Source organism: Ipomoea triloba, chromosome 12 (assembly GCF_003576645.1).
Source record: "Ipomoea triloba cultivar NCNSP0323 chromosome 12, ASM357664v1".
NCBI lineage: Eukaryota > Viridiplantae > Streptophyta > Magnoliopsida > Solanales > Convolvulaceae > Ipomoea > Ipomoea triloba.
In genome coordinates this window covers 6,727,456-6,754,295 of record NC_044927.1, presented here as the reverse complement: position 1 = coordinate 6,754,295, position 26,840 = coordinate 6,727,456, and the positions used below count along the sequence as shown (strand labels likewise).

General features: G+C 33.5%; 3 protein-coding genes and 1 pseudogene across 3 annotated transcripts; 1 reads left to right on the top strand and 3 right to left on the bottom strand.

The window, feature by feature from the left end:
• Positions 1-3,358: 3,358 nt before the first annotated feature.
• LOC116000479 lies at positions 3,359-6,430 on the bottom strand (annotated as a pseudogene).
• A 106-nt stretch (positions 6,431-6,536) lies between these two features.
• On the bottom strand, positions 6,537-9,119 carry LOC116000480 (glycerophosphodiester phosphodiesterase GDPD1, chloroplastic-like). The gene is made up of 5 exons (XM_031240569.1): positions 8,925-9,119; positions 8,640-8,824; positions 8,215-8,274; positions 7,535-8,109; positions 6,537-6,965 (listed from the first exon to the last, which is right to left on the bottom strand). Exons 1-5 carry the CDS (start codon positions 9,001-9,003, stop codon positions 6,743-6,745), a joined length of 1,122 nt encoding a protein of 373 aa, XP_031096429.1. The 5' UTR covers positions 9,004-9,119; the 3' UTR covers positions 6,537-6,742.
• Positions 9,120-18,511: 9,392 nt separating this feature from the next.
• LOC115998922 (zinc finger protein KNUCKLES) lies at positions 18,512-19,142 on the top strand. The gene has a single exon (XM_031238591.1). The coding sequence runs from the start codon at positions 18,513-18,515 to the stop codon at positions 19,140-19,142; it is 630 nt and encodes a 209-aa protein (XP_031094451.1). The 5' UTR covers position 18,512.
• Positions 19,143-22,620: 3,478 nt separating this feature from the next.
• On the bottom strand, positions 22,621-26,235 carry LOC116000264. The gene is made up of 12 exons (XM_031240311.1): positions 26,185-26,235; positions 25,646-25,864; positions 25,432-25,506; positions 25,261-25,319; positions 24,938-25,079; positions 24,447-24,543; positions 24,273-24,339; positions 24,086-24,184; positions 23,891-23,980; positions 23,602-23,759; positions 23,332-23,436; positions 22,621-22,964 (listed from the first exon to the last, which is right to left on the bottom strand). Exons 2-12 carry the CDS (start codon positions 25,845-25,847, stop codon positions 22,766-22,768), a joined length of 1,293 nt encoding a protein of 430 aa, XP_031096171.1. The 5' UTR covers positions 25,848-25,864; positions 26,185-26,235; the 3' UTR covers positions 22,621-22,765.
• Positions 26,236-26,840: the final 605 nt, after the last annotated feature.

The following is a 26,840-nucleotide window of genomic DNA, read 5'->3' as shown; positions in this document are numbered from 1 at the left end:
TATATATATATATATATATAAAATTTATACAAATATGCGCAATTGCGCATGAGGTAACTTAATACAATATAATAATAATAATAATAATAATAATAATAATAATATTAATAATACGAATTAGTAATTATAGTAATAATACTCCTTAATATTTTATTACAATGGAGCCATGTGCCATGTTTTATTCTTTCTCATTGAGAACTAAAAAAGATGAATTGGGAGACGCAAATGATGAGTAACAGCAGAAAAAGAGTGGAGTTCACGTGTACACATTTGTATCTTTTGACTATTTTTTTGTATTTTTTTTTGAAACACTTTTAATTTTTTTTTTTTGAAGGCGAAACACTTTTAATTAGAAATGGAAAAAAATCAGCCATTTTTAGAAGAACGGTTAAAGGTGTATAATCTAAATTTTAGAATATACCAAATACATGTTTTTGCATACAAATTATTAATGGATGACATTCTAATATTTTCATTACATGTCATTTGTTTATTTTCTGACCCAAAAAACGAAAAAAACCAATAATTCATATAATTTGTTGAAATTAAAAAGAATATCTTAACACCAATCCATATAATACTTGAATTATATAGAACTTAGTTAAAAATTTATTCAATTAAAATAATAATCAAAGTATATTGAATTATATAATGTAGATTACAATGTATTCAATATATTTAAATAATTATGTGTTTTTAAGTGTATATATATATATATATATATATACATACTCCGTTTTATTTATACAAATATGTGCATGTGGTATCTTAATAAATAATAATTTGTTTTATGGAGCCATGTGCTATGTTGAGTTCTTTCTCCTTGAGAATTTAAAAAGATGAATGGGGAGATAGACATGTTGTGCAGCAGCCGAAAAACTGGGTAGTTCTTGTTTTATGCATTTATATCTTTGACTCGGGATGATAAGAAAAAAGCAACAAAAAATTGGGTGTACAACTTAATGGAAGAACACTCACCAATATGCCATATTGCCATGTGACTGTATTTGGAGGCTTCGTCAAGATTTTTACTTTTTCTATTTTCGTTCAGGCGCTTACTCTATGATACTACAGCTTGAAACAGAGATGATATGCAGCAGTTGAGTTTAGTAATAATTCTTCTCCTACTTCAATCTATTTTTCTGGAAACACCCAGGTTGTTAATCTTAGCTATTCTTCTTTGAAAAGTACTTATATCCTTAAATATATCCAAGATTAAGTATGAATCAGCCTATTAATATAAACAATCATGCAAGGTGAAGTATGTATGGATCTGTCATAAGAATAGCTAATCTGCTTAATAAGATATTTTATTGTTTTATGCCTTCATTGGTTCTTATTTATACATCTAGAACAATGCAAATGTTTATTCATTGTATTGAACAGAATAAACTATGTGGAAATGTTTATTCATTGTATTGAACAGAATTTTGTAACCTAGGGTTGATGTATCTAGATTTCGTAAATTTATTACAATTGTAAGAAGTATGAAATAGAAGTTAGTAAATGCATTACCATTGTTTTGCTCATCATGCTTCCTCTTTGAACCAATAGTAGTTGAATTTGTAATCTTTTTCATATTCTCTTAATGAGTGTTTTGCCAATCTGGTACACAAAAAACATGAGAGAACATTTAGTATTTATATACTACTCTCCACTGAAATTAAAGTTTGTCCTTCATTTACTTAACAATGAGGGAATATTAATATTAATAGATTACTTAGCATACCTGTTTGTCTTAGTCAGTGAAGAAGGAAAAAAAAAAGAAATTTATAAAATTAAAAAAAAAAAAAAAAAACAGCCCAACTATAGTGGATATCACCACTACTTTTGCTTTGTACAGAATCACGTGCTTCTTCTTTTTTCATGCTTTGTGCGTAATGGCGCATGGTATCTATATTATCTATATTACATGTCCACTTTCTTTAGTTTCCTTTTTCTTAAATTCCTTCCCCACTAAACATAGATAATATATATTTTAATAGATAATATATATTTTAATTGCTTGCAAACAACACTGTCAAGTTCTGTGAATCCCTTTATCCCTTATCTTCATCTTCAAATTTTCTTTTTCTTTTTCTTTTCCCCAATGCGCAATCTATATTTATATTTTATATAAATGAGGTTACTTAAAAATATTTATATTATATAAATGAGGATACTTCCAAATACCAACCTATTAAATATTATATGAATCAGGTTACTGTCTCTCCACTACAAACTTCCATAGTTTTCCACCATCCTCTGTGTCTATCATCCTCCGCCCTCCTGCATCCACCATCGAGGAAAATCCGGTTAAACGGTCACGCTGTCACATCCTTCGCCCCTACCCTCCCTTCTTAGTCCTCTTGGTTTCTACTTCTCCGTCCTCCGTCGTCAACACCCTCGCTCCTCTCCCTGTCTCGGCTGCTTCACAATCTCTGGCGGACGACTGGTCAGCGTGGTCTCGGCTACTCATCTCACCTAACCTCAGCCTCGCCGGATGGCTGGTCAGCGCTATGGCAGTCAGGTAACTTGTATTTTTGTTTTATTACTATTCTTATTAAATTTTATGGTCGTAATTAAATCAGTAAAATTTTATACTGTTAATAAAATGACTATATAATTTTTAATATTCTGAAAATTCTTTTGTCTGGTGTTTGAAAAATTGATTTTATTTCAGATTAATTTGCAAACATAAAATTTGTTTCTTTTGTCAAACATTAATAAAAAAAAATTCAAACATGTTGTAAAGAATTGAAATGATGAATATTATTTTATTTGTTGCAATTACACATCGGGCGTCATCTGAACATAATTTAATTTTAGTTAAAAAATTCAAATATGAATTGTTTTTTGTTAGCTGTTTCAAAAGAAAAAGTATAATAAGAACATACTAACAAAATGAGTTTCAAACTGGATACATATAGTATGCAGGTAATTATTATTTGCAAATAAATATGTTGCATATGCGTAAGTAACTAAGTATGCATCACCATTTGCAATGTGCTCATTTTTTGTAATAAAAAATAATGGTAATTAATATTTATTTTTATTCCCTCATTGTTAAAATAAATACGTAATACAATCTGCACGTCTTCCACTTACTATATGGCCCTAAGGTTACATAAAGTAATTCTAAACTATAGGCCTTGTCTTCTTTTGGTATCTTTACAAATCCATGTGTTGTTTTGATGCATTATGCATATGAATCTCACTTGTCTTTCTGAAGAAATAATTTGTACATCCCATACTGTTATTGATAATAGCTTATTGATACCTGCAAGCAAAAAAAAAAAAAAACCAATTTTGCTACAATGCAAATCTATATATTATTGATATCTATTAGTTTATAACTGCAATAAAAAACAATAAGATAGATATAGAAATTGTGGTGGCAATTAAAAACAATAAGATAGATATAGAAATTAGTCTGGCAATTGTCTCAAAATAGTTGTGCCACCAAACATAATTGTCAAAATATAGCACAACAAAAGCCAATACACGTGTCGCCAGACACAATTGTCTTTAAGAATCCAAAACACAATGTTGACATATATGCATTAGTGCATACAGTCACCATGCACATAACGTTTTCCAACCACAAAGTTTGCCCAAACAAATTCAGCCCTATTTTTCCATCTTCACAATTGACTTCATTGTCTTCTTAGAACTTTGGGTAGAGGAGAACTCATCAAGCAGAGACCTCTTAACAGCTCCACATTCACCTTCATCAACTTTCTTCATGGGATTTGCTGGTAAACTTGGACTCTCAGCAACATCCTCATCCTCAAAATCCTGTAAACCCATAGAGATAAGGATAAACAATTAGAGTTCATTAGTTCCCTAACAACTCAACTATTAGCATTTCTAGGTTACCTCTCTAGAAATTTCTTCATCCTGTGGATGCAGTTCAGATGTTAGGTCCTTGTCCGGTGCCTCCAATAGCTCTCGACAGTAAACTGATACTAATTTAGGGTCATTCATAACCTTAATAACCGCAAAGGCATTGTGAAGGTTATCAAATTGTTCCTTTCTTCTAGCAATCCTAAAAACCATTGCAAGTCCCACTAAGGATTCTATTTCACTGGGGACTGTAAGGGATCCCTACAAATCAGATACACATTTGTGTAAGTTCAATGATTCGATATTATGTGTAGTAAGATCAATTTTTAAGAACATAATTTACCTCCAAGGTCCTCTTCCTTAGATCTGTTGCTGAAATACCTAATAAATCTTGACAGTCTCTGTCCCATAGTATGAATGGTGCATTTCCATTGAGGTCAACAACTCTAATCTTAACCCTGTACCTGAGAATACCCTCTTCCCAAGTCCTCTTACATTTATCACAGTCATACTTTTGACCATCATTACGTAGAATCAACTTTTTATTACAACCATGTGCTTTGCAAGAAACATAAAACCAATCACCCGAACTCTCAATGCCAACGATTTTAGCAACAACCCAAAAATCACCATACTACAAAAATAAAATTAGCATATTAATAACAATTCTATTCAATATTAAAATAAATAAAAGAAATAAACTTACTTCTCTATTTTGATATATATCTGAAATGGTCAAAACATTCATTTGTCCAGAAGAGAAGTCTTCAAATGCACTGCCATAGCTCATACTTGTCATAGAAACAATGCTACGCATTGGGGTCTGCTCTCCGTTAATACTGCATATAAGTGTTTATACATACAAAATCAAAACTAAATGACCACAAAAGTATAGAAATACATACAAAATCAAAACTAAATGACCACAAAAGTATAGAAAATAAGAAAACTGAAATGTGTGCTAAGAGTGAGTTAAATACCCTACCTCTCTCTAAATTCTTTGCTAAGAGTGAGTTAAATACCCTACCTCTCTCTAAATTCTTAAAACTCTGGAAAATCATGGTTTATATAAATTTTTGTAACATCGTAGCTGCTGCAGATCTTAATATCACCAGCTGTTGAGAGTCAAAATTGTTAGGCTGCACAAACACTGTAAAATTAATGAAATTAAAGAGTGTCAAGGAATGTGAGCTCTTACTGTTCTGGACAACCTTGACTCTACAAAACTGTAGTAAAATTATAACATGATCATGTTGAGTTGATTGGTAAAATGGCTCTAGTTTGGAAACATGATCATCCCAAACTGTGCATTGCATTTGAGTACCCCTAAGCATTACATATAAATAGTTAAGTTTTTTTAATAGTAGTTAGTCAGGCATAAAATGGAAAGATATTAATAGATCAATATCTTACTGTGTATCCTCTAGTAGAAAATCAATCAGCCTGGTAGGCTTCCCAGCAATGACCTTCTCTTGTGGGGAATGTATCTCTACCACCATTCCAATTACATCTAAACATAAAAGATAAAAAAAAATTGTACAACAATAGAACTTATAGGTAAGTGAAGGAAACAAAACAATGTTTACAACATACCAATCAATTCTTTTTCATTGATATCCATTTTTTGTTTCAAAGTTGACAAATGCTGCAGTCGGAACATATGTCTTGGGAAAACATGGTCATTTAGCTCTGTAACAACTGTCTTGTAGTAGAACTTCAACATGTGTTTGTGTGGGCTTGTCTTGTACGTGTAGAAGTTACTAATCACCAAGAAATTTGTTATTGAATACACGTCACCTACCTTGAGCATAGTAGAATATTTCTATACCAAATCTCTCGGAATGGTTGCATGCAGAACAGTCCCCTGTTAATGGATATACATTATATAGTGAAAAAAGGTATTAAACTGTAAATTAATTACTTTGTATACCATAACACACATACCTCTTGATCATGAAAAACACATTCTTTGCACTTAATGGTTGTTGCGCCTCTTCTTTCAGGAATTTCATAGGTACGTACCAACCTCAGTTTGATAGCACTTGTGGTGTTCATGGGAGCAATATTGCGACCCAGAATGTATGACGGAGCCATGAGTGTATGCAATAGTACAATATGCTATGAAAGTGAATTGAAGCTTGAAGATCTGTAGACACATTCCTATGAATGTAATATATATATATATAGGTACCTCAACCACATTGTGCAGACATGCATAAATGTTAACAATGGGATTATTAAAATATACATTTATACCATTCATGTTTGTCTTGCACTGAAGAAGAACAACCATGTGACCTTACATATATTCTCACCAGCCTATTAATATATACATTTATGCCATTCATGTTTGTCTTAAAATGAAGAAGAACAACTATGTGCTCTTACATATATTCCCACCAGCCATGTGCTCTTTTGCTTTTACATATATATATTCCCACCAGCCATGCTATGTGCATATGGATACAAAAATAAAATAAACTTTGCAGACCACTACTCTACTTTCAAGATATACTAATTATTTTTAAATCAGGTTTTTCCTATTACTCTAATTCAGGTTCCACTTTTCTTCTCTCCACGTGAGTATATCTATTTCCATAGCACTGTTCATTTGGGCGGGAGTTTTCAACTACTTCATTTTGCTTTTATATATATAGAGATTTTTCATTTTAAAATAAGATTAACCAATGTACTTTTAAAAAATAAGTAAATAAAAAAGTGAGCACTGATTCATTTTGTGTGCCCATCCACCATGTATATAAATTATAAAGTACACCGTCATCCATTACAGAGCAGAAACAGATGAGAATGCCCTTCCTTCCCTAACCGTTAATACATACATACTTCCATTCCATGTAGTGAATGACTGATCTTCAAACATCTTATATACAACATAACATTTGGCGCTGGGCTAATGTTATTGTTGAATCAATTCAGGTATGAGTTTAAGCAAAAATGTCAACTCCCTCTTTGAGAATTTGGGTTTTTGAACTGCATCCCCTTTGAATACTTCTTCTTCTTCCTCCTCCTTGGATGGCTTCAACATCTCCCAAACAGCCTCTCCTATTTCCTCAACAAAATCCACAATCACTCCATCAATGCCCATCATGTGCTGCATATACACCACTTCCACCACATTGCTGAAACAAACACATTCCAATTAGACCAACGAATTCAAAAAAACGTACATAAACTATGGTAGAGGTTTAATCTTGCAAGATGACATAAATTGTCGGATATGTTTCACTGAGGTAGGGTCAGGGTAGCTTTGTTTTTTTCTCGAGCTGAAATCCTCCCACGTTGAGGATTCCAACCTGAGTAATTATCATTGTTGTAAAAATCAGCCTAGGCGGCCATCTAGGCACCAACTAGGCACTAGGCCCCAGAAGACGAGGTAATTTCAGCCCTAAGCAGTTTTTAGTCGACTGACCGACTAACCGTCTGACTAGGCGCCAAATTGGACACCTAACTCCGCCGAATTGAGCCTAACTAAGCCGAGTGATTTGTTTTGTCCGCTTAGCCCGAGTAAGAAAACTGGGTACAATATACTCGAAAGGGACACCTAAACACCCCCGAGCACTCAATTAGAGCCTAACACCTTCTGCAAGACCAACAATTATTGGACACTACATTCACACTTAAAACTTTTGGCCACTGAGCTATGCCCTCGGACTATAGGGGTATAGTATAGACATATAGTTCTACTCACTTGAGCTTGCCATATGTGAGGAGTGAGAGATCAGACTCCTTGATCTTGTTCACAGCCGCCGGGTTTCTAAAGATGCCTTTAACCTCAGAAACAATCCCTTCCAGGCCACCTTCCAAACACAGTTTCATAGCCGCCTCCAAGGAGTTCCTCCTCACATCATCATAGATCTCAGTGCCCCCATTGGTGAGGAAGAAGACAGGATAAACGCTCTGAAGTTTCTTGACAAGCAGAGCCGCGTCAGGGTGAAAAGACGAGAAAATGATGGGCCGATCCTTGGCATGCGCAATCACAACTTCCAACACGTCCCGAAGAACACGGACGAGGTGGTCTTGCTGGTAATCTACGTAGTCGTCGAACTTGAGCTCGATGTTGAAGCCCAGGGCAGAGTTCACTCCCTCGAAAGCTTCTTGGAGAGTACATAACGCATCGTCGGTTTCGACCGCCCACGTGTAAACATCGCCGTCTTTGGTTTTCCTAAGAAGTGGTTTTCCTGTCTTGTCGGTTTCCTTTTGAGGGCCGTAGCTCAGGAATTCTCCCAGGCTCAAATCTGTTACCCTCTTCTCACATGTAACACCCTGAAGTTATAATAAAACCAATTTCTTCAGTCCCAAAGTTTATTACTCACAATCTCTAATAATTATGTTACAATTTAGGGGACAAAAACAAGGGAAAAAACATACATTTTGCTGGGTAAGGATGAAATCGTCGTGGAAAATGACAGGGCAGCCATCTTTTGTCACCTACAAAAACAGACACAATTTATAGTCCTGGCAGAAAAAGACGAAATTAGGAACTTAATCAATATGGGCCCATCATATTTACAACCGCATAGTCTGTCAGGCTAGTCCGTCCTATCCCGCCAAAAAAAAAGGATAAATTTCAAATTTTATGATTTTTGTTTTAACTGACATTTAAATCCGTCCCAACACAATTATAAGCATATTAACTATAGCTGGAGATCTCAACCGAACCTCACTACTATGAGGTGAGGTTTCAATTGAATCACTACCGGGAAGAATCAACCAACAACACAAAATTAAATAACTGAAAATGAACCAAAAAGCCTGAAAAAGTGGAACCATGAAAGATATGATGATCTGAGTACCTGAACATCAAACTCTATGAAATCTACGGGGTAATTGGCGGCGGCATTGAAAGAAACAATGGAGTTCTCCTTGACAACCGTCAATCTCCGATCCGACGACTGCAAAACATTCATCCCGCTCCCTCTGTGCCCGACCACGAGAAACTTGGGCGGCTTGTACGCCACTTTCCCGACCACTTCAACGCCTGAGAAGAAAAAGCAAAAAATGTATCGATCGATCAATACAAAAACTCATCGCCAAGTACATATTGCACATCAAAACGACGTCGGAGTATAAAGACGAACTTTGTGAGAAGGCGGTGGAGGAATAGAGAGCCGAGGAGACATTAGGAACGTCGGAGACATGAACCGCCTTGAGCGCCATGATTGTTCTGCAACAACTAACTCACAGAGGTTTATAATTATAAATAAAATGCAGAATTGCAGAGTGATGAGATTTGAGGAATAGAATTGAGAATGGGAATGGGAATGAGACAAGGTAGGTTGCGTTTGGGGGAGATTTAAACAATGCGCCTGGAAAGGAGGAGGAACCAAATGAAATTGGATCTATGCGAAGAATATTCCTCCTATGAATTCGTATAGTAATATGCTTTTGGATATTCTTCGCCGATGCAATGCCACGCCATGCCATATCATAGCATGGGTCAATATTATCGACTCTTTCTATATTAGTTGTAACCGCGTCAGCTTTAATTTCTCTTCTCGAAAGCACCGAATTTTAGGCAACCTTACCTTACATCTAACTTGTTAGTTTGAGTTAATGACATATTAGCTACTATTCTAACCCAGTGTGGTAGCTCAAGTGACAAGTGAGCTTTTTTTGTGGGGAGAAATTTCAGGAGAACTCGGGTTCAATTCTCATAAATGATGATTCCCACTCCCATGCCTTCCGGAGCCGTTAAATGTTAACGGCAAAAAAAAAAAAAAGCTACTATTCTTGTTTTGTTACATTACTAAATTGATCGTCTTTTTATTTTTAAATTGTTATCACTCATGGTCCAAGATAATTACCCATGTTTTTTTTTTTAATTTTCAAAATTTAACTAGCGTGGTCCTCCTGAAAAGATCATAAGTGGTTAAAATTTGATAACAATTTAAAAATAATGTACTTTTTACTATATATATTCAAATAATGTACTTTACATATACAAATAATATAATTTTAGTATATTAAAAATTAATGTACTTTTTATTTATGATCCACACAAATGTGGACCATAGTCCATGGAATAATGATTGATCTAAGTTACCTATTCATTCAAAAAACTCTGCAACAAAGAGATTAACAGAATAACAGATGCAAGCCCAAGCTCCAAAATCAGGCTGCTATGGACGGGGTCCACCTTGCATGGTCAATTCATGTTCATGTTCACCATTTAAAAATTCTATGTTCACAATTTTAGAACTATATGTTCATAATTTTAGAACTCTATATTCACAATTTTAAATCTCAATATATAAAATTACATTACTCAATATTCACAATTTTATTATATAGATTCAAAAATTGTGTTATACTATTGAATATAGAGTTCTGAATTTGTGAACATGGACTTGTGTCCACCTTGCAATGTGGACCCGGATCCATGTCATAACAACCGCCAAAGTCACAATGTGTATTGTGGACTAAAGTCAACCTTGAATAAGAAACTCGACAATTTATATCGTGGATCGGGGTCTACAGTGCACTGTGGACCTTGACCCAATACACAAAACTTGACTTCATAATGTACAGATTTCATGTTCATAATGTACATAATTCATGTTCATAAACACATAATAAACACGGTATAATGAATGCGTTATTAAGTGAGGAGAGAAAATATTGTTAGGGTGTGTTTGGTTCGCACATGGGAATCAGAATCGCTATGGGTATCAAATACTTGGTAAGAGTAATGGATTTTAGCGAAAGTATTTTGCATGTTTGGTAATATGGTGGAATGAGAATGTTATTAATAGTTGGGGAAGAAATGAGGAAGGGAAATGAAATATGAGTTTTTCAATTAATGGGGTATTACAAACTCATAGTAGTATTATAAAAACCTGTCAAGTAAACAACAACAATGACTTTGATACTCATACCTTATACCAAAACCCGTCAACCAAACACACCCTTAATATTCATTTACTCAATTGATCTTTTTCGCTTTATGAAAAATCAACGAAGTGTTACATTTGATTGATTGGGATACCAAGTTACTTGGTATATAATCATATCCCTTCATTTTGGATAAAGCTCATGGGTTTAGAGTTGTTGAATTAGGTTGTAGGCGATTTTCTGATGGGCGCGCGTTCACACACTAGATATATGCGAAGGAGTTCTCAAGGTAAAAAATATGGTGAAATCTCAACCACTAATCTAGCCAAAATTAACAGTCTAGAATGAAGAAAGTTTTAAAAAAATGTGGTGGCGTAAGTTTAAAGCTTAAGGTGCGTAAGTTTATAGCTTAAGGTGAGTATGTTTTGCATCACTTTCTAATTCAATGTGCATCAGTTTAACTCTTAAGGTGCATAACTTACAAACTCTAGGTGCATAAATTTCAAGTTTAAGGTGTATCAGTTTCCAGCTTAAGGTGCATGAATTTAACTCTTAAGGTGCACAACTTTGATTCTTTAATATCGACTTTCATACTTTAGGTGCATAAATTTAAAGTTTAAGGTGCATAATTTCGAAGTTTAAGGTGCATCAGTTTGATACTTAAGGTGCATCATTTTGATGCTTAAGATGCATCATTTTGACACTTAAGGTGCATCAAGGTGCATAATAAGTTCAACATTTAAGGTGTATCAGTTCTAGACACTTAAGATCATTTGCATCCATATTGTCATAAGCTCATTTTTTTATTGTTTAATTTTCTTTCATTTTGAACTGTTAATCTAATCTAGATCAACGACTCAAATCTCACCCAATTTTTCACCTGAGAGACCATTCGCACGTGAACCATCCCCTATATATATATATATATATATATAGACACACACTCACTTGTTGCTTAATATGATGTATATTGAGATATGGGCAATGGATCGAGATGTGAAGTTGTTGTATGCATAATTAAAGATAGCATAGCATGGGAATAAAATGTATATGGAAAGTGTTTTTTTGAAGGTGAGTTAAGGCCGTTACCATTTGGAACGGAAGGTTTCATGTTTGAGCCCTATCCTACTATGGAAATGAGGTTGCAGTGGGATTCTGATTAGGGGAACTGAAATGGGATAGGGGTTGCAGTGTACAGTAATAGGTGCCATTAAAGGAAAGCCATGCAGGGGTTGGGGTACGTCAGTACTTGATGGATGGGAAATCATAAATCATGCATTCACCAGATAGCCCAGAAGTTTTCATCATTTCTCAACATATAAATATACCCATAATAATAATAATAATATTTTGCTTTTTTATTTTTAATTTTTTTATTTTTAAACAATAATATTATTTTTAGTCGTTTACTTAATACTTATACTTGTGTATATTTATTTAATCATTTAAGTTTGGTTTGAAAATACAGAAATATCTCAAAAATGAACATTTTATGGAAAACATTTCTATTTTTTTAGTGTTTAGTTAAAGGTCTGACGATTTTTTTTTTGTTTGATTCATTTTTTTAATAAAAAACATGAATATAATTCTATTCCAAAGTTATTCATTATAGAATATTAATTATTTTAATGATGATAATAATAAGTATTTATATTAAAATAAAATTATAAATTAAACTTTATAATAGTTATAAAGATTAATACTATTTATAATATAAAAATATTAAATAAATTTTGATAAAATAATAATTCTAAACTAAAGATCAAATTGAACACAAGTTTATTATGTTTTCGGGATGTGAGTTGGCCAGACCAAGGTTTTATTGTTTGGTTCCGTTTTACTTGATTCGTATTTAATTAGAAATTCATAAATGTAATGACACTGAATTAAAGAAATTGAAGAATAAAAATTAGTTTTATTTATTTTTTGGATTGGGCTTGGATTTTTATTGTTTGGTCTAGTCTAACTCAATTTATATTTGGCAAAAAGTAATGTATATAAGACCGTCTCATGTGTTTAAATTCGTGAGACGGGTTGAATATTTAATTAATGAACTTAAATCAATTTATATTTGGCAAAAATTAATGTAAGACCGTCTCATGGGTTTAAATTCGTGAGACGGGTCGAATCTTTGATTAATGAAGTTAAAGATCCGACATATTAATCAAAGATCCGACACGTCTCTTGAATTGAGAGTTGAGACACGTGAGATGGTCTCACACAAGTGTTACCTTTCATATTTTAATTGATTATTGATATGTAATAAGTCTAAACTAAAGAAACTAAAGAAAAAAAATTAAATGTTTTGGGATATAGCCTAATCAAACGTATAAATGGTGCGCCAACCGCTCATTTGATACCACTCAACGAAGAATAAGTATGAGATAATTATGAAAAAGAAAATCTCTTTCAAGTAAAAATCTCAAAGGATATTTTTTTTGTTAAAATGAGTCATTTTTCATTTCAACATAATTAGTATTTTTTGTTGACTTATTTTTTGAATTTTAAAATGGGCACTTAATTAATTATGTTCATATTTAGTTATTAAAAGATAATATATGCATCAATGATAACAACTCACCAACTTAATAATAATAATAATCTTATACACAGAAACTCTTGGCGGTATAGTGTTTTCCTGTTTCAAAAATATTTTTACATTTAAAAATCGCTTGAGAACGTTTTTCTATACTATTTCATACTATTAAAAAAAAATTTCAAAAATGTTTCTCGGCCACTTCTCCATTCTAATGCTTGAATGCCATAAATGCTAATGATTTCACTTCTCCTATAAATAGTGGTGTTGGGCAAAATATTTTTGCTAAGCTTAAAAACTCTATTTTTCACTCACGTACTAATTCAATGATATGACTTTAGCACCATCAAAAGGAAGCGAATCGATTTTAAGGAAAGTTTGAATCACACGTCTTAGATTAACCATTTACTGTATTCGTGAAATTTTATTTTAGAATATTGTGAAAAATTCCCAACAATTTCTCTCATGTAAAGAAAAAAAAAACAATATAAATGACAATTTTTTACGCACTGACTAAATTAAATCAAATTAGGTCATGCTCTTAAAATAATACATAGTGTAAATTTAACAAAATAACGATTACATAAAATCCAAATTAACATTTCTTGTCGTTATTCTAGTGGACGTTTGTATTAGATGGAGTGGAGCATATATAGTCTGAATTTCATTTCATAAATCAATGAATAAATTAAGATGCTTATTATCACTAAGGCCCTGTTTGGTAAATAATCAGCCTATCAGTCAATTTTGACTTATTTGACCACTATTAGTTGTTTGACTTGGTTAAAAAATCAATATAAGTGTTTAGTTAATAAGCTTTTTTAACTCCAAAATGTTAAAATTCAAAAGACTACTCAAAGCAGTATTTTCAATTAGCTTTTTGAGAAACAAAATTATACCAAACAGATATTACCTAACAGCTATTTTTAAAAAAAAAGAAGAAGATAGAAGTGGAAGGGGAGAGAGAGATTGCAAGAACTATCCTTTTTGCTAAAGAAGGAATTAAAATAAAATAGAAAAGGACCAACTGCATGTAATACTCATGTAAGGACGTAAGGTGCCTAGTGAGCAATGCAAAGCCGCAAAGGGTGTTAGTTTCAAATCATCACTAGGTGACAATCACTCCAACTTTTTTTTTCTTTTTTTAATATTAATTTTTAATTTTTGTTTGCAAACTGAGACAACAAACAAAACAAAATACTGTAAAATATAATTATTCTTTGTAAAATAGGACGGATGGAATAATATAATTAGGTAAAAATTTGTATGAGACCCTCTCATTGAAAGATAGGTCGGGTCAAGATAAATAAAAAAAATAATACTTATATGCATAAATGTAATACTAATTAGCTAGGAATAAAGTGTTTATTACTTATATGGAAAAATGTAATACTTTTACATCTTGATTTAAAAGAGCAAATACCAATTTTGGTCCCACGACTATTAGTAAAATGACAATTTTGGTCCACATATTTCATTTCTACCGATTTTGGTCCCACGACTATTATTGTAGTACCAATTTTCATCCACGACTATTGTTTTAGTGCCAAAATTTATCGCGCCGGTCACCCATCCGTTTAAAACGTGAAAAAATCTAAAATTGTTAAGTGTATTTTCATCATTTTTAACTTAATATCTTAATTTGAGTATGAATAAATGGATTTTTAAGTCCTAAAATCGATCAAAATTCGTAGTTTTCCTCCTCATTTTACCTTAATTTGAGGAGGAGAATTGTGAATTGTGATCGATCTTAGGGCTTAAATCTCTTTATTCATGCTCAAGTTGGGATATTGAGTTGAAAAGGACGAAAATACCTTCAAAATTTTTAGATTTCGGCACATTTTAAACGGATGGGTGACCGATGCGATGAATTTTGGCACTAAAACAGTAGTCGTGGGACCAAAATTGGTACTAAACAATAGTCGTGGGACCAAAATTGGTAGAAATGAAACATATGGACCAAAATTGTCATTTTGCTAATAGTCATAGGACCAAAATTGGTATTTGCTCTGATTTAAAATATTACATTTACCCTCAAAAGTATTACATTTTCCTTTATAAGTAACAAACACTTGCCAATATTACTTATTAGGAAAAATGTATTTTTGTTTTAAAAAAAGAATGAAAAATTTACTTTTGATAGAAAATATAATGCATTTATATCAAAATGTAAAAGTATTACATTTTTTTCTCAAAATATTACATTTAGCAAACACTTTATTTCTAATTAGTATTATATTTAAACATATAAATATGACATTCACATATTAATCTGCCTCGACCCGTATCATAGATCCTTACAAAAGTGTTACAAATATAATTAATATTTGTATAAAAATGAATATATATGCAGGGCTGCGTGATTGCGTGAACGGTGACGATGGAATTGAAGGATGACGCAACCATCTAAGGTAGGTAGGTAGCCATGTCCCCAACGTAACTGAGGGGAGTTTGATCTGATTCAAAGGTAATTATAATGCTCATTCTTTTAAGACATGTGGTATAGCTAATAGCTTCGCCATTCGATCTTGCGACGGTAAGTCTATCTGTCTCGATCTGTCTATGTGAGGGAAAAGGAATATTCTACGTACTACTCACCGGCAAATTATAGCATGAAGGAGGTTTACCTTGCATTAATTATCTAGTCCAAAATAATCATCAGATCAATTTATGTGTGTCGACATATTTTATATCTATAATAAATAATTTATGTGCTTATAAATAAATTAAAGACACATAATATGTTAATTACAGACACATAATATGTTAAATATATACTATTGGTATAACAATTTTACTCAGATCACCACACAAGTAATACCAATGTAATAACTCTATGGACAAATTACATTTTTATTGAATAATTTGTTACAGGTAATATTTTTCTTTTAATTTTATTCTCTTTGCCCATTCTATTGGATGATGTTAGTTTGTGTTTAGAATTTTTTTTAGGATATAGTTTTTCATAAATTCTAATTTTGTCTATCAATTTCCCTCAATTCAATTAAGTTACTATAATTTGATGACTCATTCACAGTGGTACGCAAAACAAAGATTGCTTATGGCGAAATAGTACAAGTCATTTACTCTAAGGAGCATCGTAACTTTGGGTTTAGAGAAAGAGGAAAAAAAAAAAGATATGTTATTTTTTATGGAAGAAAATTGAAAGAAGAAATGAATTATTTAAAAAATCATAAGAAGTCCTAAATATAAATATGAGTAAATTTTACTTAGCAAATTTTATTTTTTGTTATTAATTAGTGTAGTATGATCCTGGAAAACTCTCCGAATGGTATTGACAACTTTCTTCAGACCGATGCTGGTGGGACAATGACTCGGAAGATCACTTAAGACAGGACAATTGTTCTTACCACTGATGAAAAAGAAAAAAGAAGAAGAAGAAGAAGAAAAAGATCATAATAACAAATTTTAAATGAATGACTAATAAGTATTACAAGTAAATAAAATTTAGGATATAATGATTACAAATTTAAAAAGTAAGAAGGTAAAATTTGTTGTATAAATATTAGATTATAGGAGAGTATATTAATATAGCATGTACACACACAAGAATCCAAAGCTTAGGAAGAGTTGTAGTTCTTTTACTTCTGATTTCCTGCAGCTTCGAACGCACCTTCGAATTTCAGGGTTTAGTTTGACGACATTTTAGGGATTTTGACTAAACGATACGTTGCGATGATAGAAGAAGCGGGAAATATAGTGAATTTACCATCTTAGCCTTACACTCGCCGGACGTATGCCGTCTAAGCCACCGGAGAACTAAAATGGTCAAACTTTTAATAGTCGAAAGATGCTATTAGCCAAGTCAAAATCAGTAGGACCAATTTGGTGAAATCGACATAGTCGATGGACCATTCTGGTAATTTGCTCTTCTTAAAATATTATAAAAATTCATTATGTGCAACTTACGTGCAACACATGTGCAACTCGCACGTGTACTGCACGGGTGAAAATACTAGTAAATAACTAAATGTTAGAGTTAATTCCACCAAAGGTCCCTTGTCTTTGGTGGCAATTCCAATTTTAGTCCCAAAATATCGTTTTTGCCATTTAACATCCTAGACTATTATTTTTTGGACACTTTTAGTCCTTTTCATGATTTGTCCTATTTTTAGTAAGGGCAATTTTGTCTCTTCATATTTTTTTTATTTAACCAGTTTTCACCAGTTTAATTAGGTTAGGTGAAGTAGACCGGTTCTTCTAATTATTAAATTCAATCCACAAATCCCTAGCGTACGCAACTTCATCTGCTTCAGTTCAAGGCTTCATCATCCTCCTTTACCCGGCGAAGAACGAGACCGTACAATGCTACTATAGAGGAGAGCAAAGGGGAAATTTGTCTCCCTAAATCTGTAGCTCCAAATCTCTAAATCCCTAAAAGAGTTCGCAATCGATAAAAGGAATTATTTGTCGCCCCATTATTGACCATAATGTAGACCATGAATATACCAAGAAGCTAATGCCTCTATTGTGCGAAAATACTAACATTATCTTGAATTGATGTCTATCTTTAAATCAGGTTGAAGCTGCATATGTTTTTGGTCTCCTTTCGATTTTTTGAGTACGTTAGGAATTTGTGGATTGAATCTAATAATTAGAAGAACCGGTTTGAAAACCTGTTAAATAAAAAAAAATGAAGAGACAAAATTACCCTTACTAAAAGTTGGAAAATTCATGAAAAGGACTAAAAGTGTCCAAAAAATAATAGTCTGGGATGTTAAATGACAAAAACGATAGGTCTGGGACTAAAATTGGAATTGCCACCAAAGACAAAGGAGCTTTGATGGAATTTAGTCTAAATATTACAAGTAAATAACAATTCGGATATAATGATTATAAATTTAAAAAGTAAAAAGGTGAAATTTGTTGTATAAATATTATATTATATTATAGGAGAGTATATTAATATATATATATAGCGCACACACAAGAATCCAAAGCTTAGGAAGTGGGGAGGAGACAGGTGTAGGTAATATATAAAGATGGTGTTGAAGTAGGTAACTTCCACCACTCCACCTCCTCCTATCCTCAATTGGAGACAGAGATGGCAGACTCAGAGAAAGAGGGGGTACGTTTTGGCATTTAGTGCTTTTAAAAAATAAAATAAAAAATTTACGGAGCTGTACATACATACAAAAATCTCTCTCACACACATATATATATATAAGCAGCTCAGCTGAGCTCTGTTTCATTATCCATAACTCCACTCTCCTCTCTTGAATGTCTTTTTCTCTTGCTTTCAAACTCAATACATTTATATAAACTTATTACAACAACAATGGCGGATCAGGATCCAAACAATCTTGGGATGCTTTACGACTTCTGGAGCATCCAATCTTCCCCGCCGCCTTCTATCTCCATCAATGATCACTCGCCTCCGCCTCCTCCGGCACTCGGCGGCGTCCACCACCATTTCGACGCTGACGGCGGCGACACACAACCCAGTCCTCGACGACCCTCGTCTTCTTCTTCTTCAACTTCTAGAACGTTCCCTTGCCTCTACTGCTCCCGCAAGTTCTACACTTCCCAAGCTCTGGGCGGCCACCAGAACGCCCACAAGCGGGAAAGAGCCGCCACCCGTCGTAGCTTGTACCCGGCCGCCACCATCGCCGGCCCCGCCTCCTCCACCTCTAATCCCTTCCCCTCAACGCCGCCGTCCGTTCCTACTTACTCCAACCCGGCCAGCAGCTATTACTGGCTCCAAACACCGCTTCTCCTCCACCCCACCGCCACCGCCGCCGCCGCCTTCCACTCACTGGGCGACCACTATTTCGCCGCCGCCGCCGCTCCTCCTCCTTGCGATCTCGACGGCCTTGTTCTGGGTCCCAGCAGTGACCCCGGCTTGCTCAAATCTTTAGAGCCGCAGAACATGGATGACAACAATATTGATCTATCCCTTCATCTCTGATCTAATCTGATCTGCACCCATTAATGAATATAATGCATGGAATCCAAACTAGTTAGTTATACTACGTAGATGATGAAAAACGGATTATATTATATATATGATCAAAGTTAGCAACTTTATTTTATTTCTGATTTGTCAGTGCTTTAATTCTGATATCGATTTACGAAAGTGTAAGTTAAATTAGTGGTTAATGAATATACTACGGAGTATTAAGTTAAATATCCATAAGTGTGCGATGATTATGGGCTGGCATATATATATGTATGTGTATGTAATGATTAAGTTGCCAGAATATTCGGATATTTATAATGGGTGCAGAAGTAGCATTTTTAGTTGCAGACTCTGCTGCAAAGTAGTTTGTAGTGAGAGAGAGAGAGAGAACAGAACAGTCCCTCTCTCCACTTTCATTCTCTCTGATCTCTCTCTGCACTCTGCAGGCCGTCATTGTTTTGTCGTCCTTCCCCACATTCATGCACAACTCAAATACACCGTATAAACGTTTGGTTTCCATCCGGTACATACTATTATATTGGTTATTGGAAAATACTATACAGATAGACCTTCATTCTCTATTCCATCATAAACTTCAAATTTTGTAAACTGATAAATAAGCCAGTAAAACCCTCATCAGGCGTTTTGATTTTATTAGAGAAAAGTCGGCACTATAGTATTTGGAGCAAGAGATAAGATTGAACTCGAAAGTAATAGTATAAGAATTATGTCTAAAGTGAACAGATCTTGCTTCTCACATTTGATCTTGTTTGTTGAGACATCAATTTAGTTACCCTAATTTACATTATCTCAAGAGCCAGCATGTGAGGCCCTTAGGGGTTGTTTGGTTGGGTGTAATTTGGTTGGAGTTGTAATTCATTGAATTTCAATTCAATGAATTCAACAATTACAGTGTTTGGTTGGAGGGAATTGCAATTCCCTCCAAATGGTGAATTACCCCCCATGAATTGTAATTCGGTGGAGAGTAAGGGCAATTATATGGGTGTAAAGACCATTTTGCCCCTCCTCTCAATCCTTTTGTCTTTTTTTTTTCTTTTTTTTTTTTTAATTTTTTTTGAAATTATTATTATTATTATTATTATTGAAAGGATTATTATTATTCTTATTCTTATTATACTTATTATTTTGAAAGAATTATTATTATTATTATTATTATTATTATTGTATTTATTATTATTACTACTACTACTATGACATAAGGGCACTTTAGTCATTCTGTCGTTTCTTACCTTTCAATTTCCTGTACTCCTATTCCCACCAAACACTGTAATTTCAATTCCTACATTATTCATTGAATTACAATTCCACCGAATTACAATTCTTTCCCCCCCTAATTCCCTCATTCCAACCAAACACCCCGTTAGAGTTGGAATTCAATCTTTTGGAACAAGATTTTATTAGAGAAAGAAGAAAAGAAAGTAATAAAAGTTATTTTTTAATGAATCAAAGTGTGAGATATATAGGTAGAGAGTATAAAATAGAGTAAAATGTTAGATTATATGTAGTTTTATTCTAAAAGTTTGACGTAGATACTTTTATTAAAATTTACATAAAAAAAATAGTTTATGCTTGTCATATCAAGAGTAAAAGAGAGAGAAATTTTTTTTTTAGATTATATATATATATATATATATATATATATATATATATATATATATATATATAAATATAGGAAATGTCTATTGTGTCCTAACACTGTAGAGCCATACATATAATAACGTGTATGGAGTAAAGACGTTGTACCATAGTTTTATGGTTGAAGTTGTAGGTTCAAATTGTTTTCAAAAAAAAAAAATGGTAGAAGTTGTAGGCACCATAAAAATATTATTACAATTGTACTGTTATCAGATTTACTAGGAGTAATTTGTCTCATTGTACCACAATTACTTTTATAATGGTTAACTTTCCATCATAATTAATTAGGGATGTCAATGTAGGTCCGCTCGTTCCATTATGTCAGTTCTACCACGAGCTTTTTATTCGCGGATTAGTCTACAGGCTATAATTATGTAACACTAGCCCGTCTCATGTGGACCCGCGGGATCCGCAGGCTTCCAAATTAAAAGAAAAATTATTATGTTATTATTCTATGTTCTAATAATTTATTAATTTAACCTAAATAATATTAGATTTTTCCGTATTTATAAATGGGAAAATGGCATCTTTGGTCCCTGAGCTTTAACCAAGTTCCGACTCAGTCCCTGAGTTATGGCCGTATCCGAGTTTAGTCCCTCAGTTATGAACGAAGTGGCGCATTTGGTCCCCGACCATTAAAACTAACGGAAAAATTAAAAACTAGATAAAATTTGAGGGGTAAAATAGTAAATTCACATTTTATTCTCTTTCTTATATCAAAACCACTTTTACAACATTATTTTTCACTTCTTAGCTTCTTATTTTCAATATTCTTCAATTTTAAAAGTACTTTAATAACTTTAGTATGACTTGTTAGGAATCTGACTCTCGTATAACAAACTTAAGACTTAGTACAAAGGAAGAGCACTTGATGATTGTGTTTAGGCGTGTGAAAACACTATCCTAACAATTTTTACATTATTACCATTAAATTTAATGTTTACTAAATAGATATTTAACTGGAGGGCCAAATTAAATTTGAAACAAAATAAATAGTCAATAGACTATTTATGGTCAAATTGAAAGTTGATGATAAAAATTGGTAAATGTCAATAGTCAATGAAACTATTTATGCTTCAATTGAAAGTCAAGGATAAAAATTTGAAAATATCAATAGTCAAGTTAACAATCCTAAAATTAACTTTATTCTGCTTTATTAGTAAGTATAGATTTATCCAAAACCAGGATTATGAACACTCGTTAGTAATAGGGGCGGCAAAACCAAAATGGGTATATATAGAGTGGCACGATTAAATAAGAACATGGTATTTCGGTGACTGATTTAAATTGTCCACTAAGATTCATCAGCGGTTGAGGATTTTATTAAACAAAACACAGTATCAATTTTATAATTATTGAGAATTTTTAAGAGCGTGATTCATTTTATAATTATTACAAATATTTGAGAGTTTAGTAATAGTAAGATCTAAACGTTTGATTTCTTGAGATAGAAGATCTTTTTTTTTTGAAAGGAGATAGAAGATCTAAACGTTTGATTTCTTGAGATAGAAGATATGTATGTGTTCACACTTTTTATAATAGAGGTGTTCTTATCTAAACTCTGATCTATATGATTCATATCAAATAAGAATAAGCATGTAGGAGAGAATTAGAAACAAATCAGAGTTTTCAATCTAAAAAAATTTAATAGCTTTAAAGCAATGAGAGATGGAAAAACACTAGTGTATTTTTGTAAATAACTAAAACTTTTACGTGCAAGGAATAATATCATAGACTGTAAATAGTAATTGTTTTTCTTCCCTAAAACTATCAACACAAAAGGTATAACTATCCGTCTGACTGAGTAAGCGATCATCATATCGTGAATTAAACAAGAGCGAGGAGTTGTATGAAACTACTGTACTGTTTAAAGAACTTGAGCATACATGTAATATACTGATAGTTGTTAATAAATACTTAGTACATTAATGACATAATGAATGAATTAAGAAGCTAAGCGCATTAGTTAAGTAAAGTTACAGCCCAGACTGTTGTGCCACATCTTCATCACAATCTTTAAGGTGGTCCTTGAGGGTTTGGGCAGGAATAGGAATAGGAATAGGAATATTCGAGTTGTTGGAATCCCAGGCTGAATCAACTTCTGGCAATACGTAGTCATCGGGTTTTAGTGACAACTGGAACTCTGGAAGATCCGGCATCAGCAACTGTACTGTCCTGTTTAATTTCATCCAATTTTATATAAAATTGTACTTATCCTGATTTTAGCTAGGGTGCATTTGGGAGGTGAGATTGAAATAATTCAAGTTTAGCAAGATTGTCAAGTACCTCGCGGTCCAATAATATTTTTTTTTGAATACTACTAACTCTATTAAAATGCAGTATCTGTTCATAACTACTTTATCAACCTATAGAGAAGGATTTGATGCCACTGGACCACAACGTCCTTGGCAAAAATTTAGTCCTTTAATTACTTAGTAACTAATCTACACATTACCAAAATTAAACGCCACTATACTCCAACCGCTTTACCGAATGCAGCCTTACTTAGTAACTAATAATCTACATAGGTATAGGGACTTACTTTTCTTGCTGGTCTAGAAGGTAGCCGTACATCTGAGACTTCTTTAATGCAGTTTCAGGGATCTTTTTGTTTAAGTGCTTCATTGCACCCCATGGTGGAGGAGCCCTGCATGCATTTTGAATCTCAAATTTTAAGAATGGCACAAACTGAGTACCAGTATGGTACGAGTTTAAAGGTGTCTCCTACACTTAAGGCAGACTCATTCAGGACGCATCCTGGTCTAACCATAACCAAAAACGAATAAATAAAGGTTATGAGGTACATATATACCTGGTGACAGGATTGGCAAGGCAAAAGCTCAAACAGGCCCTTTTGCTCTCTGCCAAGAGCTCTTCTGCAGCAAGGAAACAACACAGTGCACTAACATGGGAAGAGGATGCCTCTGTGCCCTTCTCCACTATCAGCCCGTGGTAGTAGTAAGCTGCTGCCTGCCAATTCAATTCCGATCCCAACACGTCAATATCATCCATCATATCAATCTTAAAATATAATGAACGAACGAATGAACAGCTTAATTTGAGGTTCATAAGCTAGCAATTGATTGAAGACCACCACCTACCTTTGCTTCAAGATATTTCCATTTAATGAACATCAAATGCTTCTGTGTTGCTCCTTTACTGTCGTTAGCTTCCGACAAGCAGCAATGAGCCTAATGAATCAGTATAGCCAAATTAAAGGCCGGGTGGATAGTATGTTTTCATGGATGCAGCTAACAACTAAATGATAATAATACATAAAAATACTAGCTACCTACCTGACCAAAATAACTTAGCTGTTCACATGCCAGCCTCCTCTTCACTGATAGAGTGGCATTTTGAGTTTCAAGGGCCAAACTGAACTGGATTTCAGTCCCCTGCAGGTACATACATGTCATCGTTAGATTTTAAATGGTAGTATGTGCCAAAGTTACGTTAAATCTGATCATCATCGATCACCACTACCTGTGCTAATGCTTGATTCAAGATTGCTGCAAGTACTTGCTCCTGCAAATCCACAGGCAACCTCTCCCTGATCATATATAATTAGATCGAATATCTATCAGAGATTGGAGGTGGGATCGATCATGATTCTAACCACCCACAGCTAGATTGATTTACGACATCTATTGATCTTACTTGATATCTGGATGTAAACGTAGAGAAATATCTCTGACACACAAGTCCAAGTATCCTGCTGCTTTCACCAACAAATCCACAGCATCCCTCATGCAATCTGCAGCAATATAATTGTATCTATCTCATCATCATATCAATTCACCAACTTGAATTATATATATTGGAATAACAATTAAGAGTTAATACTTGCTGGAGTAGTCCTCCAAGTATAGTAGTGGCACCTCTAACTTTAATTTTAATTTAACCACCTATGCATGCTCCTTCAACTTTCAAATTTAATCAGCCGTGATTCGATCTTCCTTTAGTTTAAGTAAGGGCAGGTTGGTTAAAAATTTGAAAGTTGAAGAACCACCATACCATATATGGGTGGTTAAATTGAAAGTTTATGACCGCCACTATAGTTCAAAGACTTCGATCAGCTGGTATTAACTCTAATAATTAAACACAATAAGATGAGTGATGTAGTTTGAGATTAGGTAGGCATGGCTTGCCTGTAGTAAGAAGCTGCCTTCCACAAGAATCAGTAGTGTTTTTGGGAATGAGCTTCGAATTTGCCTCTACCAATGTTAGCATAGCCATCATGTGTAGGACAGAGAGCAGTTCAAACCACAAGTTTGCTTCACACATCATTTCCTGCACGCTCATACAGCATACATCATATCTAATCATTCTTGGCTTATTCGAATCAAATAATAAATTAAAATTCAATAAATTATTTTATTAGGTTGTTAAATTTGTTGGGTTTGCTTGCAATGAATCAGCAGGAAGCCATGGCAATTAAATGAATAAATTGTTAATTACTATACGCACATACCTCTTTTCCATCTTCCAAGTTTTTCCACTTGAATTCCCCCACTTCATCAAGTCCATACTCTATTAGTAAAACAAATTAAAGATCATATATCTATCAGGTTTCAATTAACATCCCAGTGTATATATATATATATATATATAGATAGATAGATAGATAGATCGAGAAGCTTACCTTTTGTGGCGAGTCCAAGGAGAAGAGGCACGTATTGTTGGAGTGCTTGCTGCAACTGTGTAATAGCAGATGCCTCTGAGAATTGAAGGCAGAGCTTAGCTTAGGTTATTAAAATCGTCAAAAACCAAACAAGGAATGGAATAATATAATTAAATTAAATTGTAGGTACGGTGCAGCATATATAGCTACCTAGAAACATATATTAATTAATTACCGGTGTCCTCTGCAACTAAAACAATCTGATTCCGAAGTGAAGTGATTGTGCGAGCAAGATCCTTGGGAATGAGAGTGGTAGCCGGAAACAGATCAGAGTAGACGGGAACCCGAATGGAGGGAGTGAAGATTGTGACCTCAGGAATCGTCTTCTTCGTCTTCTTATTCCTTCCAAACGCATATGCTGACGATGCGCAACCCATTCAATCCGATCGATCTGCTATACATATAATTCAGACAATATAATTGATGAAATGCAAGTATATATACCACTAGGCACTAGCTTAGTATGTATGTGTTCATGTAGCCAATATCAATGCATCAAGTGCAGCAGCACACAGGCAGCCAGGCAGTGAAAGAGATGATGGCATGGGAAGTGCTATATATATACATATATAAGACAGATGAATTAATTGAAGCAAGTGTTTGTGAGTGATATGGTTGAGTTGGAAGGTGATGATGAATATAATTGGATGGGATGGATTATTTGATCAATCAAATCAAAATTTAAAATAAGAATACACTCCGTAAAGCACTCACTTGTCATGTGGTTTGGAGCTGGTGGGTACATCAGATTGATAGTCTCTAGATACATGGAGCAGCGCAGCCTCATGTGGGATACCGTGTGTGTGTATATATATATATATATATATATAAATTTTCTTCCCATAAAAAACATGAAAATTACCCTGTGCAACCTGTAATGCTGGTTTGTGTAACTACTGATTGTACACTTGAAAAATGACTATATATCAAAGTGTATTGTAGAGTACTTTTCAAAAAAATACAGTAACAATTTCATAATTAAATTGAACTTACGATTATGCAACCGGTAATATCTGTTTGTGCAATCGGTAATATCTAATTGTGCAACTGTTATTACTGAGTTGTGCAGTTCACACATTTGCACAAAGAGTTTGGTTCTCATGTGATTTGACCATATATATACATATATATATATATATATATATATATATATATATATATATATATATATATATATATAAAAGTGACTTTCTTGTGAGACTGTTAGGTCGGATCAAGATGAAAATGTAATATTAATTATTGTTTGTTACTTGTAAAAGAAGAAATTAAATTAGCGAACTAATAATAATAAAAACCACAAGATGAGAGAAAGAGAATCATAAGTTGTGACGATGGGTAACCCACTGGTTTTCTGACAGGATGAGGGATGG

Bases quoted from the DNA above. Each gene is read 5' to 3' on its own strand.
- LOC116000264 (XM_031240311.1), bottom strand. From the start codon at position 25,847: ATGGGTTGCGCATCGTCAGCATATGCGTTTGGAAGGAATAAGAAGACG. The intron at 25,507-25,645 runs GTAATTAATTAA...TTCAATTCTCAG, and splicing joins TTTAGTTGCAGAGGACACCG to AGGCATCTGCTATTACACAG. The intron at 23,437-23,601 runs GTATATATGTAC...AAATGCATGCAG, and splicing joins CTTGCCAATCCTGTCACCAG to GGCTCCTCCACCATGGGGTG.
- LOC116000480 (XM_031240569.1), bottom strand. From the start codon at position 9,003: ATGGCGCTCAAGGCGGTTCATGTCTCCGACGTTCCTAATGTCTCCTCG. The intron at 8,275-8,639 runs GTACTCAGATCA...CTGTTTTTGTAG, and splicing joins TCATAGAGTTTGATGTTCAG to GTGACAAAAGATGGCTGCCC. The intron at 6,966-7,534 runs GTGAGTAGAACT...TGTTTGTTTCAG, and splicing joins CTCACATATGGCAAGCTCAA to CAATGTGGTGGAAGTGGTGT.
- LOC115998922 (XM_031238591.1), top strand. From the start codon at position 18,513: ATGGCGGATCAGGATCCAAACAATCTTGGGATGCTTTACGACTTCTGG.